The sequence below is a fragment of the Cyprinodon tularosa genome, unplaced genomic scaffold (assembly GCF_016077235.1).
Source record: "Cyprinodon tularosa strain WSP-4 unplaced genomic scaffold, ASM1607723v1 ctg859, whole genome shotgun sequence".
Taxonomy (NCBI): domain Eukaryota; kingdom Metazoa; phylum Chordata; class Actinopteri; order Cyprinodontiformes; family Cyprinodontidae; genus Cyprinodon; species Cyprinodon tularosa.
Window position 1 is genome coordinate 393,176 of NW_024039628.1, and position 13,995 is coordinate 407,170.

The 13,995-nt window shown below is 50.2% G+C and overlaps 1 protein-coding gene across 1 annotated transcript; it reads left to right on the forward strand.

The window, feature by feature from the left end:
* Positions 1-48: 48 nt before the first annotated feature.
* wdfy1 (WD repeat and FYVE domain containing 1) lies at positions 49-11,530 on the forward strand. Its single transcript, XM_038273133.1, has 12 exons — positions 49-264; positions 814-881; positions 955-1,028; positions 1,104-1,158; positions 7,614-7,764; positions 7,837-7,949; positions 9,098-9,224; positions 10,029-10,134; positions 10,209-10,310; positions 10,386-10,516; positions 10,601-10,709; positions 11,235-11,530. Exons 1-12 carry the CDS (start codon positions 128-130, stop codon positions 11,292-11,294), a joined length of 1,233 nt encoding a protein of 410 aa, XP_038129061.1. The 5' UTR covers positions 49-127; the 3' UTR covers positions 11,295-11,530.
* Positions 11,531-13,995: the final 2,465 nt, after the last annotated feature.

The window sequence follows — 13,995 nt, forward strand, 5'->3', positions numbered from 1 at the left end:
TCTCGCGATAATTTCGGTATTTCCCGCTGGCGCCACCTTGCGTTCATTCCGGTAATCCTCTAACGGCTCTGGGTGTCAGCTGATCCTCCTCTGCTGGAGGAAAACATTGGTGCTCGCTGGGAGAAACATGGCGGCAGAGATCCACTCCAGGCCCCAGGCGGCTCGGCCGGTCCTCCTCAACAAGATCGAGGGACACTCGGACACCGTCAACGCGGCCGTTTTGATACCGAAGGAGGACGGAGTGATCACGGTCAGCGAGGACAGGTAAACCCGGCAGGCTCCAGCTAGCCGCAGCTAGTGGGCTCGGTCTATTTACTGGTCCTCATGTTGATACCAGGTGAGGGTGGGAGCAGCCCTCCCAACCTGTCCCCTGTCTGTCCCTGTGGGGAACACAGATGGTCAAACTGGGGACAATGTCTCCTCCTTCCTCCACAGCTAGCCAGCATCTTTACTGGGAAAATGTTCTCAGCTGTTTATTATTTATTGGTTCCAGACGCACAATATTTATATTGTAAAAACAGACCAGTGTTTTATTTGTTTATTTTATTAACTCACTTATGCTGTTTTTTAATAAACACTTTTCTAAGGTCCACAATGTTTTTGCTCCTGAAAACCCCACAATTTCCCCATTGAGGGTCATTAAAGGGATTTTCTGTTCTTTTCTATTCTAAGCTATTTTTCTACAGATCTCTACTGGTTCCTCCTAGTTCTGGTCTATAGGGCTGCAGTTAGTTAATCGGCACCTGAACGCATCACGTTCCCTGCCCCCTTCAGGTGCCGTCAGTTAAACTGGTTCTTTTTCCATACTTTCAGAACCATCCGGGTGTGGCTGAAAAGGGACAGCGGTCAGTACTGGCCCAGCATCTTCCACACAGTGTCCTGTAAGTATGGCCGCCATGTGACCCCTAGTGGCCCCGCATTGGACGCTAACCCGCCATCATTTCTGCCCCCAAGCGCCGTGTTCCAGCATGTCCTACCATCATGACAGCAGGCGCATCTTCATAGGCCAGGACAACGGGGCGGTGGTGGTGAGTGAGCTCCTTCTCTGCTGGGGGGGGGGTCGGTTGGTTCGGTCTGATTTGGTTGTTTTATTCTCGCTGCAGGAGTTTCTCATCTCTGAAGATTTCAACAAGATGAACCACGTTAAAACCTACCCAGGTGAGGACAGGTGGGGGACGTCCTGCTGGACCTGGAGGACAGGTGGGGGACGTCCTGCTGGACCTGGAGGACAGGTGGGGGACGTCCTGCTGGACCTGGGGGACAGGTGGGGGACGTCCTGCTGGACCTGGGGGACAGGTGGGGGCCTTCCAGCTGGACCTGGAGGACAGGTGGGGGACGTCCTGCTGGACCTGGGGGACAGGTGGGGGACGTCCTGCTGGACCTGGAGGACAGGTGGGGGACGTCCTGCTGGACCTGGGGGACAGGTGGGGGCCTTCCAGCTGGACCTGGAGGACAGGTGGGGGACGTCCTGCTGGACCTGGGGGACAGGTGGGGGCCTTCCAGCTGGACCTGGAGGACAGGTGGGGGACGTCCTGCTGGACCTGGGGGACAGGTGGGGGACGTCCTGCTGGACCTGGAGGACAGGTGGGGGACGTCCTGCTGGACCTGGAGGACAGGCAGACGTCAGAAGGTCTGATGATGCAGCAGGTCGCAGGGAGACTCTGCTGCAGAAACGTTTCTCCTTCCTAAGATCTAAACTAAACCTAAAATAAATAATCAATCCCCCCCCCCCCTCAGAACACACTGACATCCCTGAAGTTTCTCTGCAGTGACTGGGTTCTATGTGTTCTAGGTCCTTTATGGGATCCCGGGTTCTATGTGTTCTAGGTCCTTTATGGGATCCCGGGTTCTATGTGTTCTAGGTCCTTTATGGGATCCCGGGTTCTATGTGTTGTAGGTCCTTTATGGGATCCCGGGTTCTATGTGTTCTAGGTCCTTTATGGGATCCGGGGTTCTATGTGTTGTAGGTCCTTTATGGGATCCGGGGTTCTATGTGTTCTAGGTCCTTTATGGGATCCTGGTTTCTATGTGTTGTAGGTCCTTTATTGGATCCCGGGTTCTATGTGTTCTAGGTCCTTTATGGGATCCCGGGTTCTATGTGTTGTAGGTCCTTTATGGGATCCCGGGTTCTATGTGTTGTAGGTCCTTTATGGGATCCCGGGTTCTATGTGTTGTAGGTCCTTTATGGGATCCGGGGTTCTATGTGTTGTAGGTCCTTTATGGGATCCCGGGTTCTATGTGTTCTAGGTCCTTTATGGGATCCCGGGTTCTATGTGTTCTAGGTCCTTTATGGGATCCCGGGTTCTATGTGTTGTAGGTCCTTTATGGGATCCCGGGTTCTATGTGTTCTAGGTCCTTTATGGGATCCGGGGTTCTATGTGTTGTAGGTCCTTTATGGGATCCGGGGTTCTATGTGTTCTAGGTCCTTTATGGGATCCTGGTTTCTATGTGTTGTAGGTCCTTTATTGGATCCCGGGTTCTATGTGTTCTAGGTCCTTTATGGGATCCTGGTTTCTATGTGTTGTAGGTCCTTTATTGGATCCCGGGTTCTATGTGTTCTAGGTCCTTTATGGGATCCCGGGTTCTATGTGTTGTAGGTCCTTTATGGGATCCGGGGTTCTATGTGTTGTAGGTCCTTTATTGGATCCCGGGTTCTATGTGTTGTAGGTCCTTTATTGGATCCCGGGTTCTATGTGTTGTAGGTCCTTTATGGGATCCGGGGTTCTATGTGTTGTAGGTCCTTTATTGGATCCCGGGTTCTATGTGTTGTAGGTCCTTTATTGGATCCCGGGTTCTATGTGTTCTAGGTCCTTTATGGGATCCCGGGTTCTATGTGTTGTAGGTCCTTTATGGGATCCGGGGTTCTATGTGTTCTAGGTCCTTTATGGGATCCTGGTTTCTATGTGTTGTAGGTCCTTTATTGGATCCCGGGTTCTATGTGTTGTAGGTCCTTTATTGGATCCCGGGTTCTATGTGTTCTAGGTCCTTTATGGGATCCCGGGTTCTATGTGTTGTAGGTCCTTTATGGGATCCCGGGTTCTATGTGTTCTAGGTCCTTTATGGGATCCCGGGTTCTATGTGTTCTAGGTCCTTTATTGGATCCCGGGTTCTATGTGTTCTAGGTCCTTTATTGGATCCCGGGTTCTATGTGTTCTAGGTCCTTTATTGGATCCCGGGTTCTATGTGTTCTAGGTCCTTTATTGGATCCCGGGTTCTATGTGTTCTAGGTCCTTTATGGGATCCCGGGTTCTATGTGTTCTAGGTCCTTTATGGGATCCGGGGTTCTATGTGTTCTAGGTCCTTTATGGGATCCCGGGTTCTATGTGTTGTAGGTCCTTTATGGGATCCCGGGTTCTATGTGTTCTAGGTCCTTTATGGGATCCGGGGTTCTATGTGTTGTAGGTCCTTTATGGGATCCGGGGTTCTATGTGTTGTAGGTCCTTTATTGGATCCCGGGTTCTATGTGTTGTAGGTCCTTTATGGGATCCGGGGTTCTATGTGTTGTAGGTCCTTTATTGGATCCCGGGTTCTATGTGTTGTAGGTCCTTTATTGGATCCCGGGTTCTATGTGTTCTAGGTCCTTTATGGGATCCCGGGTTCTATGTGTTGTAGGTCCTTTATGGGATCCGGGGGTTCTATGTGTTCTAGGTCCTTTATGGGATCCTGGTTTCTATGTGTTGTAGGTCCTTTATTGGATCCCGGGTTCTATGTGTTGTAGGTCCTTTATTGGATCCCGGGTTCTATGTGTTCTAGGTCCTTTATGGGATCCCGGGTTCTATGTGTTGTAGGTCCTTTATGGGATCCCGGGTTCTATGTGTTCTAGGTCCTTTATGGGATCCCGGGTTCTATGTGTTCTAGGTCCTTTATTGGATCCCGGGTTCTATGTGTTCTAGGTCCTTTATTGGATCCCGGGTTCTATGTGTTCTAGGTCCTTTATTGGATCCCGGGTTCTATGTGTTCTAGGTCCTTTATGGGATCCCGGGTTCTATGTGTTCTAGGTCCTTTATGGGATCCCGGGTTCTATGTGTTCTAGGTCCTTTATGGGATCCGGGGTTCTATGTGTTCTAGGTCCTTTATGGGATCCCGGGTTCTATGTGTTGTAGGTCCTTTATGGGATCCCGGGTTCTATGTGTTCTAGGTCCTTTATGGGATCCCGGGTTCTATGTGTTCTAGGTCCTTTATGGGATCCGGGGTTCTATGTGTTCTAGGTCCTTTATGGGATCCCGGGTTCTATGTGTTCTAGGTCCTTTATGGGATCCCGGGTTCTATGTGTTCTAGGTCCTTTATGGGATCCGGGGTTCTATGTGTTCTAGGTCCTTTATGGGATCCCGGGTTCTATGTGTTCTAGGTCCTTTATGGGATCCGGGGTTCTATGTGTTGTAGGTCCTTTATGGGATCCCGGGTTCTATGTGTTGTAGGTCCTTTATGGGATCCCGGGTTCTATGTGTTCTAGGTCCTTTATGGGATCCCGGGTTCTATGTGTTGTAGGTCCTTTATGGGATCCGGGGTTCTATGTGTTCTAGGTCCTTTATGGGATCCGGGGTTCTATGTGTTCTAGGTCCTTTATGGGATCCGGGGTTCTATGTGTTCTAGGTCCTTTATGGGATCCCGGGTTCTATGTGTTCTAGGTCCTTTATGGGATCCGGGGTTCTATGTGTTGTAGGTCCTTTATGGGATCCCGGGTTCTATGTGTTCTAGGTCCTTTATGGGATCCCGGGTTCTATGTGTTGTAGGTCCCTTATGGGATCCCGGGTTCTATGTGTTGTAGGTCCTTTATGGGATCCGGGGTTCTATGTGTTCTAGGTCCTTTATGGGATCCGGGGTTCTATGTGTTCTAGGTCCTTTATGGGATCCCGGGTTCTATGTGTTCTAGGTCCTTTATGGGATCCGGGGTTCTATGTGTTGTAGGTCCCTTATGGGATCCCGGGTTCTATGTGTTGTAGGTCCTTTATGGGATCCCGGGTTCTATGTGTTGTAGGTCCTTTATGGGATCCCGGGTTCTATGTGTTGTAGGTCCTTTATGGGATCCCGGGTTCTATGTGTTGTAGGTCCCTTATGGGATCCCGGGTTCTATGTGTTGTAGGTCCCTTATGGGATCCGGGGTTCTATGTGTTCTAGGTCCTTTATGGGATCCGGGGTTCTATGTGTTCTAGGTCCTTTATGGGATCCGGGGTTCTATGTGTTCTAGGTCCTTTATGGGATCCCGGGTTCTATGTGTTCTAGGTCCTTTATGGGATCCGGGGTTCTATGTGTTCTAGGTCCTTTATGGGATCCGGGGTTCTATGTGTTCTAGGTCCTTTATGGGATCCCGGGTTCTATGTGTTCTAGGTCCTTTATGGGATCCGGGGTTCTATGTGTTGTAGGTCCTTTATGGGATCCGGGGTTCTATGTGTTCTAGGTCCTTTATTGGATCCCGGGTTCTATGTGTTCTAGGTCCTTTATTGGATCCCGGGTTCTATGTGTTCTAGGTCCTTTATTGGATCCCGGTTTCTATGTGTTCTAGGTCCTTTATTGGATCCCGGGTTCTATGTGTTCTAGGTCCTTTATTGGATCCCGGGTTCTATGTGTTCTAGGTCCTTTATGGGATCCCGGGTTCTATGTGTTCTAGGTCCTTTATGGGATCCCGGGTTCTATGTGTTCTAGGTCCTTTATTGGATCCCGGGTTCTATGTGTTCTAGGTCCTTTATTGGATCCCGGGTTCTATGTGTTCTAGGTCCTTTATTGGATCCCGGGTTCTATGTGTTCTAGGTCCTTTATGGGATCCGGGGTTCTATGTGTTCTAGGTCCTTTATGGGATCCGGGGTTCTATGTGTTGTAGGTCCTTTATGGGATCCCGGGTTCTATGTGTTGTAGGTCCTTTATGGGATCCCGGGTTCTATGTGTTGTAGGTCCTTTATGGGATCCCGGGTTCTATGTGTTGTAGGTCCTTTATGGGATCCCGGGTTCTATGTGTTGTAGGTCCTTTATGGGATCCCGGGTTCTATGTGTTCTAGGTCCTTTATTGGATCCCGGGTTCTATGTGTTCTAGGTCCTTTATTGGATCCCGGGTTCTATGTGTTCTAGGTCCTTTATGGGATCCCGGGTTCTATGTGTTCTAGGTCCTTTATGGGATCCGGGGTTCTATGTGTTGTAGGTCCTTTATGGGATCCCGGGTTCTATGTGTTGTAGGTCCTTTATGGGATCCCGGGTTCTATGTGTTGTAGGTCCTTTATGGGATCCCGGGTTCTATGTGTTGTAGGTCCTTTATGGGATCCCGGGTTCTATGTGTTGTAGGTCCTTTATGGGATCCCGGGTTCTATGTGTTGTAGGTCCTTTATGGGATCCCGGGTTCTATGTGTTGTAGGTCCTTTATGGGATCCCGGGTTCTATGTGTTGTAGGTCCTTTATGGGATCCCGGGTTCTATGTGTTGTAGGTCCTTTATGGGATCCGGGGTTCTATGTGTTGTAGGTCCTTTATGGGATCCGGGGTTCTATGTGTTGTAGCTCCTTTATGGGATCCCGGGTTCTATGTGTTGTAGGTCCTTTATGGGATCCCGGGTTCTATGTGTTGTAGGTCCTTTATGGGATCCCGGGTTCTATGTGTTGTAGGTCCTTTATGGGATCCCGGGTTCTATGTGTTGTAGGTCCTTTATGGGATCCCGGGTTCTATGTGTTGTAGGTCCTTTATGGGATCCCGGGTTCTATGTGTTGTAGGTCCTTTATGGGATCCCGGGTTCTATGTGTTGTAGGTCCTTTATGGGATCCCGGGTTCTATGTGTTGTAGGTCCTTTATGGGATCCCGGGTTCTATGTGTTGTAGGTCCTTTATGGGATCCCGGGTTCTATGTGTTGTAGGTCCTTTATGGGATCCCGGGTTCTATGTGTTGTAGGTCCTTTATGGGATCCCGGGTTCTATGTGTTGTAGGTCCTTTATGGGATCCCGGGTTCTATGTGTTGTAGGTCCTTTATGGGATCCCGGTTCCTCTAAAGGAGAGCGCGGGGATCGGTTCGGTTCCTCTAAGGAGAGCGCGGGGATCGGTTCGGTTCCTCTAAGGAGATCGCGGGGATCGGTTCGGTTCCTCTAAGGAGATCGCGGGGATCGGTTCGGTTCCTCTAAGGAGAGCGCGGGGATCGGTTCGGTTCCTCTAAGGAGAACGCTGGGATCGGTTCGGTTCCTCTAAGGAGAGCGCGGGGATCGGTTCGGTTCCTCTAAGGAGAGCGCGGGGATCGGTTCGGTTCCTCTAAGGAGATCGCGGGGATCGGCCCGGTTCCTCTAAGGAGAACGCTGGGATCGGTTCGGTTCCTCTAAGGAGAGCGCGGGGATCGGTTCGGTTCCTCTAAGGAGATCGCGGGGATCGGCCCGGTTCCTCTAAGGAGAACGCTGGGATCGGTTCGGTCTCGCTAAAGTAGTTAAAATCTAAAGCATTAATCTTTCCTTTGATCTCTTGTGTAACTATGGAGACGCTGATATAGGTGTCCCAGCAGAAGCCGGTCTCCCTCAAAGAATCGAATGTTTGGTGTTTTTAATCTGTAGTTCTGCTGCTAGGCTTTGGTACTGGGTCCCAGCAGAACTGGGTCAGAACCATCCGGCCTTGATGTATTCATCCATGAGAATGTTTGACGGTTCTCCTGCAGCCCACCAGAACCGCGTGTCGGACATGGCGTTCTCCCTGGACAGCGAGTGGCTGGTCAGCACGGGACACGACAAGAGCGTCAGCTGGATGTGCACCCAGAGCGGCAGCATGCTGGGGCGACACTACTTCAGCTCCTGGGCGTCCTGCCTGCAGTATCCTTCCATTCAGAGTGTCAGCAGCAGTTAACTGGTTAGAACTGGTTCAGGCCCTGACTCCTCACTCAGATACGACCACGACACGCAGCACGTCTTCGTGGGAGATTACTCTGGACAGATCACTCTGCTGAAACTGGAGAAGCAGACGTACTCCACCGTCACCACGCTGAAGGGCCACGAAGGTAAGATCAACGACTGCAGCCTCCATCAGACGCTCAACCTTTGACTTGACCTATTAGAGGGAGGGGCCAGGGAGAGGGAGGGGCTCAGGGAGAGGTGCTATTTTTTCCTCAGGGGGTTTTTGGTTTTGTTAGCTGGATGAGTGCAGTTCTCCCTGTGAACACTGGGGGGAGCCAGTTCGACTGATTCTCTCTCTGTTAAAGGAATAGTACACCCAAAACATGATTAGCCTTCATTTTCTACTCCCCCCCCATGCTGAACAACACTCTGGAGTACTTTTTTGATATCTCAAATGCATCTGGAGATCTGGGAGGCTTCTTGTTGTCTGCTGACATTCAAATAATGGACGTCTATGGCGCCCGAGGCAGAAAGGTCCATAAAAGTCCACAAAAAACGTGTCAATATTCCTCCATACTGCTCGTCCAATGTACTCCAAGTGTCCTGAGTGGGTAGCGTCCAGAATTTACTCGAAACGAAGTCATTTAGAATGTTTTTAGAGCATAAACAGTAGTGTATAGGATTTCCTGAAAGCGCGTTCACGAGTCTACGGAAACCGCGGCAGACCAAACCAGATGAAAGTGCGCATTCAGCTCGGCAAAGAACTCATGCTCTTCCTCAACACTGAAGTCCTCAGACATTTTTCTTTCGTTGTTTCTTTCTTTGCACAGGTAAACAGCACATTTCTTCTTCTACGCTTGCATTATCGGCAGAGCAGACGCTGAATGCGCACTTTCATCTGGTTTGGTCTGCCGGCTTCCGTAGCGTCGTGAACGTGCATGCGCGCGCTTTCAGGAAATCCTATACACTACTGTTTATGCTCTAAAAACATTCTAAATGACTTCGTTTCGAGTAAATTATGGACGCTACCCACTCAGGACACTTGGAATACATTGGACGAGCAGTATGGAGGAATATTGACACGTTTTTTGTGGACTTTTATGGACCTTTCTGCCTCGGGCGCCATAGACCTCCATTATTTGAATGTCAGCAGACAGCAAGAAGCCTCCCAGATCTCCAGATGCATTTGAGATATCAAAAAAGTACTCCAGAGTGTTGTTCAGCATGGGGGTGAGTAGAAAATGAAGGCTAATCATGTTTTGGGTGTACTATTCCTTTAACCAGTTCTAACTGGATCTTTCTGGTATTGCAGGAAGCATAGGAGCCCTGTGGTGGGACCCGGTCCAAAGGCTGCTGTTCTCAGGGGCCTCGGACCACAGCATCATCATGTGGGACATCGGGGGCCGGAAGGGACGGACTCTGCTTCTCCAGGGACATCAGTAAGTCCTCTGCTGCCCTCAGGAGCGACTCAGGGTCCAACCTGCTTTGGTGCAGAAGATCCTTCAAGGACATGAGAGGAAACTCCAGGTCTCCTCCAGTCACAGGTCTCTTCCAGTCACAGGTCTCTTCCAGTCACAGGTCTCTTCCAGTCACAGGTCTCTTCCAGTCACAGGTCTCCTCCAGTCACAGGTCTCCTCCAGTCACAGGTCTCTTCCAGTCACAGGTCTCTTCCAGTCACAGGTCTCTTCCAGTCACAGGTCTCCTCCAGTCACAGGTCTCCTCCAGTCACAGGTCTCTTCCAGTCACAGGTCTCCTCCAGTCACAGGTCTCCTCCAGTCACAGGTCTCCCAGGGCTCCCAGAGAGGTTCTGTGGAGGATTTGCAGACTCGGTTCAGACTTGAGCAGAATCATCTGAGCTTCTTCTGTCTGTTGCTTTATGTTTTTCTCTGCTGACTTTGTCGGGTCCTTATCTGTACTTCCTTGTTTTTCCCGTCAGCTGGACCGTCTGTAAATAGAAGCATTCAGCCATTTAACCACTAGATGGCAGTAAATTCTTCATAGGTTGATCTTGTAAAGAAATAGATGTTTTTAATGAGCTGACTAGCATAGCACCCCCTCCAGGACGGCTGATTCTGGGTCAGCGCTGCTGCTCAGAACTAAAGGGCACTCCTCCATCAAGGTTCCTGATTGTTTTCCTCCAAGGTTCCCTCCGGGGGCGGAGTTGGTTGTGGTGGTAACAGGAGCCGCGGTGGGCGGGTCATTAGGAATGAGTTTTAACCGCCGCTCTCCTCCGTGTCCCTCAGCGAGCGCGTCCAGGCGCTGCGTTTCCTCCAGTTCACCAGGCAGCTGCTGTCCTGCTCGGCCGACGGCGGCATCGCGGTGTGGAACATGGACGCCCGCAGAGAGGAGGTCTGCATCCCTGCTGCAGCTTTGAATGGTTTGATGATGCAGCGCCAGGTCATCTAGTCCTGCTTGTTCCACAGGCGCCGCAGTGGTTGGACAGCGACTCCTGTCAGAAGTGTGAGCAGCCATTCTTCTGGAACATCAAGCAGATGTGGGACACTAAGACCCTGGGACTGAGACAGGTACTGTCCCCAGAGGGGGAGGGTTGTTGTCCCCCTTTTGAGCCTTGCTCATGCATCCATGTGTTCTGTTTGCAGCACCACTGCAGGAAGTGTGGGAAGGCGGTGTGCGGGAAATGCAGCTCCAAACGCTCCACCTTCCCAATCATGGGCTTCGAGTTCCCGGTGCGCGTGTGCGACGCCTGCTTCGACTCCATCAAAGAGGAAGAGTTAGTGTCGGCCTTCTCAAAATACTGCCAGGCTTCCCTCGGGGCATCCTGATAAAAAGCTGTCGCTGTGTGTCTGTGCTGCAGTCGGGCGCCGCTGGCCACCTTCCACGAGGGGAAACACAGCATCGCCCGCATGGACATGGACCCGTCCAGAGGCCTGATGGTCACCTGTGGAAGCGACCGCATCGTTAAGGTCAGAGCTTTTCTTTCACTGCTGTCTCAATCCTTAGAAAATGTTCCCCCGGTCTGGTTGGAAGTTGGATTCTGTCTTAGATGAAGCTGAAGCGTCTCCTCTGGGTCTTTGCTCTCCTCAGAAATGAATGAAATGAGCTTCAACCCGGTTCTGACTCGTCCTCATCGGGTCACATTCAGAATATCAAACGTCAGTGTTCTAGTCAGTGATCTGAATCTGAAAATTCTCCGGGTTCAGAGTAGAAATGGCTGCAGCACTCTGACTGGACGACCAGCAGGCCGTTCTGGTTTCACTGGACTTTTTCTAATGCATCAGAATCCCAGTTTGGACTAAAAGGTCCAAACATCTTTCTGGTTCCTTCTGACCAGCCCAAGAGGAGAAGCTGTGAAAGATCTCCTAGCTGCAGCTTTAGCTCCATCATTTCTTTCCTGTGTTTTAATGTTTTGTAAATAAAGTTGGAATAAAAAAAGTCCCTTTGGATGTCCTGTCCAGCTGTCCTAACTCTGACCATGTCCATCTCCGCAGATCTGGGACATGACACAGGTGGTCGGCAGTGGCTTAGCAACAGGCTTCTCCCCGCGCTGATTGGCTCGGACCACTACACCCCACCCCACAGCCCCACCCTCTTCTTTCTGCTTCCTGACGGTCGACAGAGACTCTGACTGATGTGGACTTTTGTTCTGGTCTCAAACAGAACCCGAAGCACAATGAATGAATGAATGAATGAATGAATGTCAGTGTGAGTGTGTGTGGCGGGGGGGCTAATGTTTACACTGCAGTCATCCCATTACTCTTTGATAAAGGTCTTTTTTCCCCATAAAGCCTGACTTGCTGCTTCAAAGAGGAGTTAACATCTAGCACCTAACGGCCGGGCGCTAACATCTAGGCGATGGCGCTATGATCTTTGAGCTAACATCTAATAGTTAGTCGCTGGGCGCTAACAGCTAGGCATTAACATTTAAAAGTTAACATCTAGGTGCTAACTTCCAGGGGCAAGCCGCTAATGGCTAGGCACTAGCAACTAGGAGCTCACAGCTGAATGCTGGCATCTAAGAACTAACCATTTGGGACTAACATCTAGAAGCTAACTGCTGGGGGCTATCATTTAAGACAGGGGTGCCCAAGTCCAGTCCTCAAGAGCTACCATCCTGTAACTTTTATATGCATCTCTTCTCTAGCACACCTGAATCTAAAGCCTCAATCCCCCATTAGCTCATCAGAGGCATGGTAACGAGCATTTGATTCAGGTGTGTTAAAAATGGTTGCATGAAATACTTGCAGGATAGTAGCTCTTGAGGACTGGACTTGAGCACCCCTGATTTAAGAGCTAACTGCTAGGGACTAGCATGTAGGAGCTAACCGCTAGATGCATAGCATGTAGGAGCTTACTGCTAGGTGCTAGCATGTAGGAGCTAAGTGCTAGCATTTAAGAGCTAACTGCTAGGCGCTAGTATGTAGGACGTAACCGCTTGGCGCTAGCATGTAGTAGCTAAACACTAGGCGCTAGCATCTAAGAGCTAACTGCTTGGCGCTAGGATGTAGGAGCTAACCGCTAGGTGCTAGCATGTAGGAGCTAACCGCTAGGCTCTAGTATCTAAGAGCTAACTGCTAGTTGCTAGCATGTAGGAGCTAACTGCTAGGTGCTAGCATCTAAGAGCTAACTGCTTGGCGCTAGGATGTAGGAGCTAACCGCTAGGTGCTAGCATGTAGGAGCTAACCGCTAGGCTCTAGTATCTAAGAGCTAACTGCTAGTTGCTAGCATGTAGGAGCTAACTGCTAGGTGCTAGCATCTAAGAGCTAACGGCTAGGCGCTAACCTCCGTACTCCAAGGCTGGTCCCTGTAGATGCTCACGCTCTCCGTTTGCACATCCCTCGTTCACCAGCGGGCCTTTAGTCTCAGGAGGTTCACGTCACCGTCACCACCCGTCGGTCCTGATGGTGTCTGTCGCTATGGTTACTGGACATATATCTGATGGTTAGATTATCAGATATTTGCCAGGCATCAGTGAACCTCCATCAACCAGATGTGGAAGTTGGACTGGGTTTCCATAGCAACAAGCATAGTGGTCAGCGGCATGCAGAGACCTGATGAAGGACCCGATTGTTCAGCTCAGGATGTCGGAGGATAAAGCTGTCCTCCAGAGACGCTGAAAGAAAGAGCCAGCTCCATAACCGTCCATCCTGTCCCTCAGATCGTCCTTCTCCACACGTGTCCCAGGTAGAGCCAGGAGTATCTAGCAGCAGTAACCGTCCTACCTGGACCGATTGTCCCTTCTGTCCCCCTCCTCCTTTTTCTTGCTGCTGTGTTTCAGATCTTTAGTGTTTATTTCTGTTTGTGGTAGAAGGTGTCGACGCTCTGGATTTGTCATTTCCTGCTCCCAGAGACGTCTAGATTCCTGTTGGACTTTAAAACCACTTCTTTCCATTTTTTCCAAAGACGTGGAGAACGGATGAACCCATCACCTCATCCGTTCATCCAGGAAGGGCTGGTTAATAAAGTGACAGCAGAACCTGGACCAGTACTGAGACCCGACATCTTCTAGTCTGAACAGATCAGCGGAGCCTTTAGAACCAAAATGGAGGCATCTTCTAGAAGCTTCTGTTGGTTTTATATTTGGCGAAATTAAAGCTAGATCTCCCTTAAAATGCTGCCGTGCAGCTTTAGTGAACCTTCTTCCCCAAACATTAAAACATTAAAGTTCTGTGGGTTCAGGCTGGAAGCCGCCATCTTCTTCCTGGTTTTTGGGATCAGACTGGGAGCAAAGGTCAGCAGCGGTGATATTTTAGCCTGCTTTAAATGGACGTCTGGGTGGTCTTCTCTTGGACCAGCTGTTGGCTGCAGCTGATCTGGACTCAATGGAAAAGAAAATGGCAGGAGAGCCGTTCCCTCCCTCCCTTCAGAGGAGGCCTTAAATCTGCTGCATGGCGTGAAGATCAGCAGCTCCATGATGAACCTTTGATTGATCCATCTTCATGAGAAACACGGATCTGCAGTTTAGTCTCTTCTTCTCATCCTTTATTAATCATCACATCCACGGGGTGGACCTAAAACTGACCTTCATCTTTCCAGGAACCTGAAAGGAAGGAAGCGGCGGGTTCGGTGGTCCTCCTCCTGCTCTCTGGTTCCCAGAACCTTCCTTCCCTCCAGCTCATAGTTAAACCTTCTGTGCTTGTAAAAACCTTCCATTCCTACAGGGTTGTTATTAATGTACATCTGCAAATATTTTGAAAAGTTTTTGTTGATAATTGGAGCAGACGTGGGCGTCCATGTCCTCTGAAACTCCTA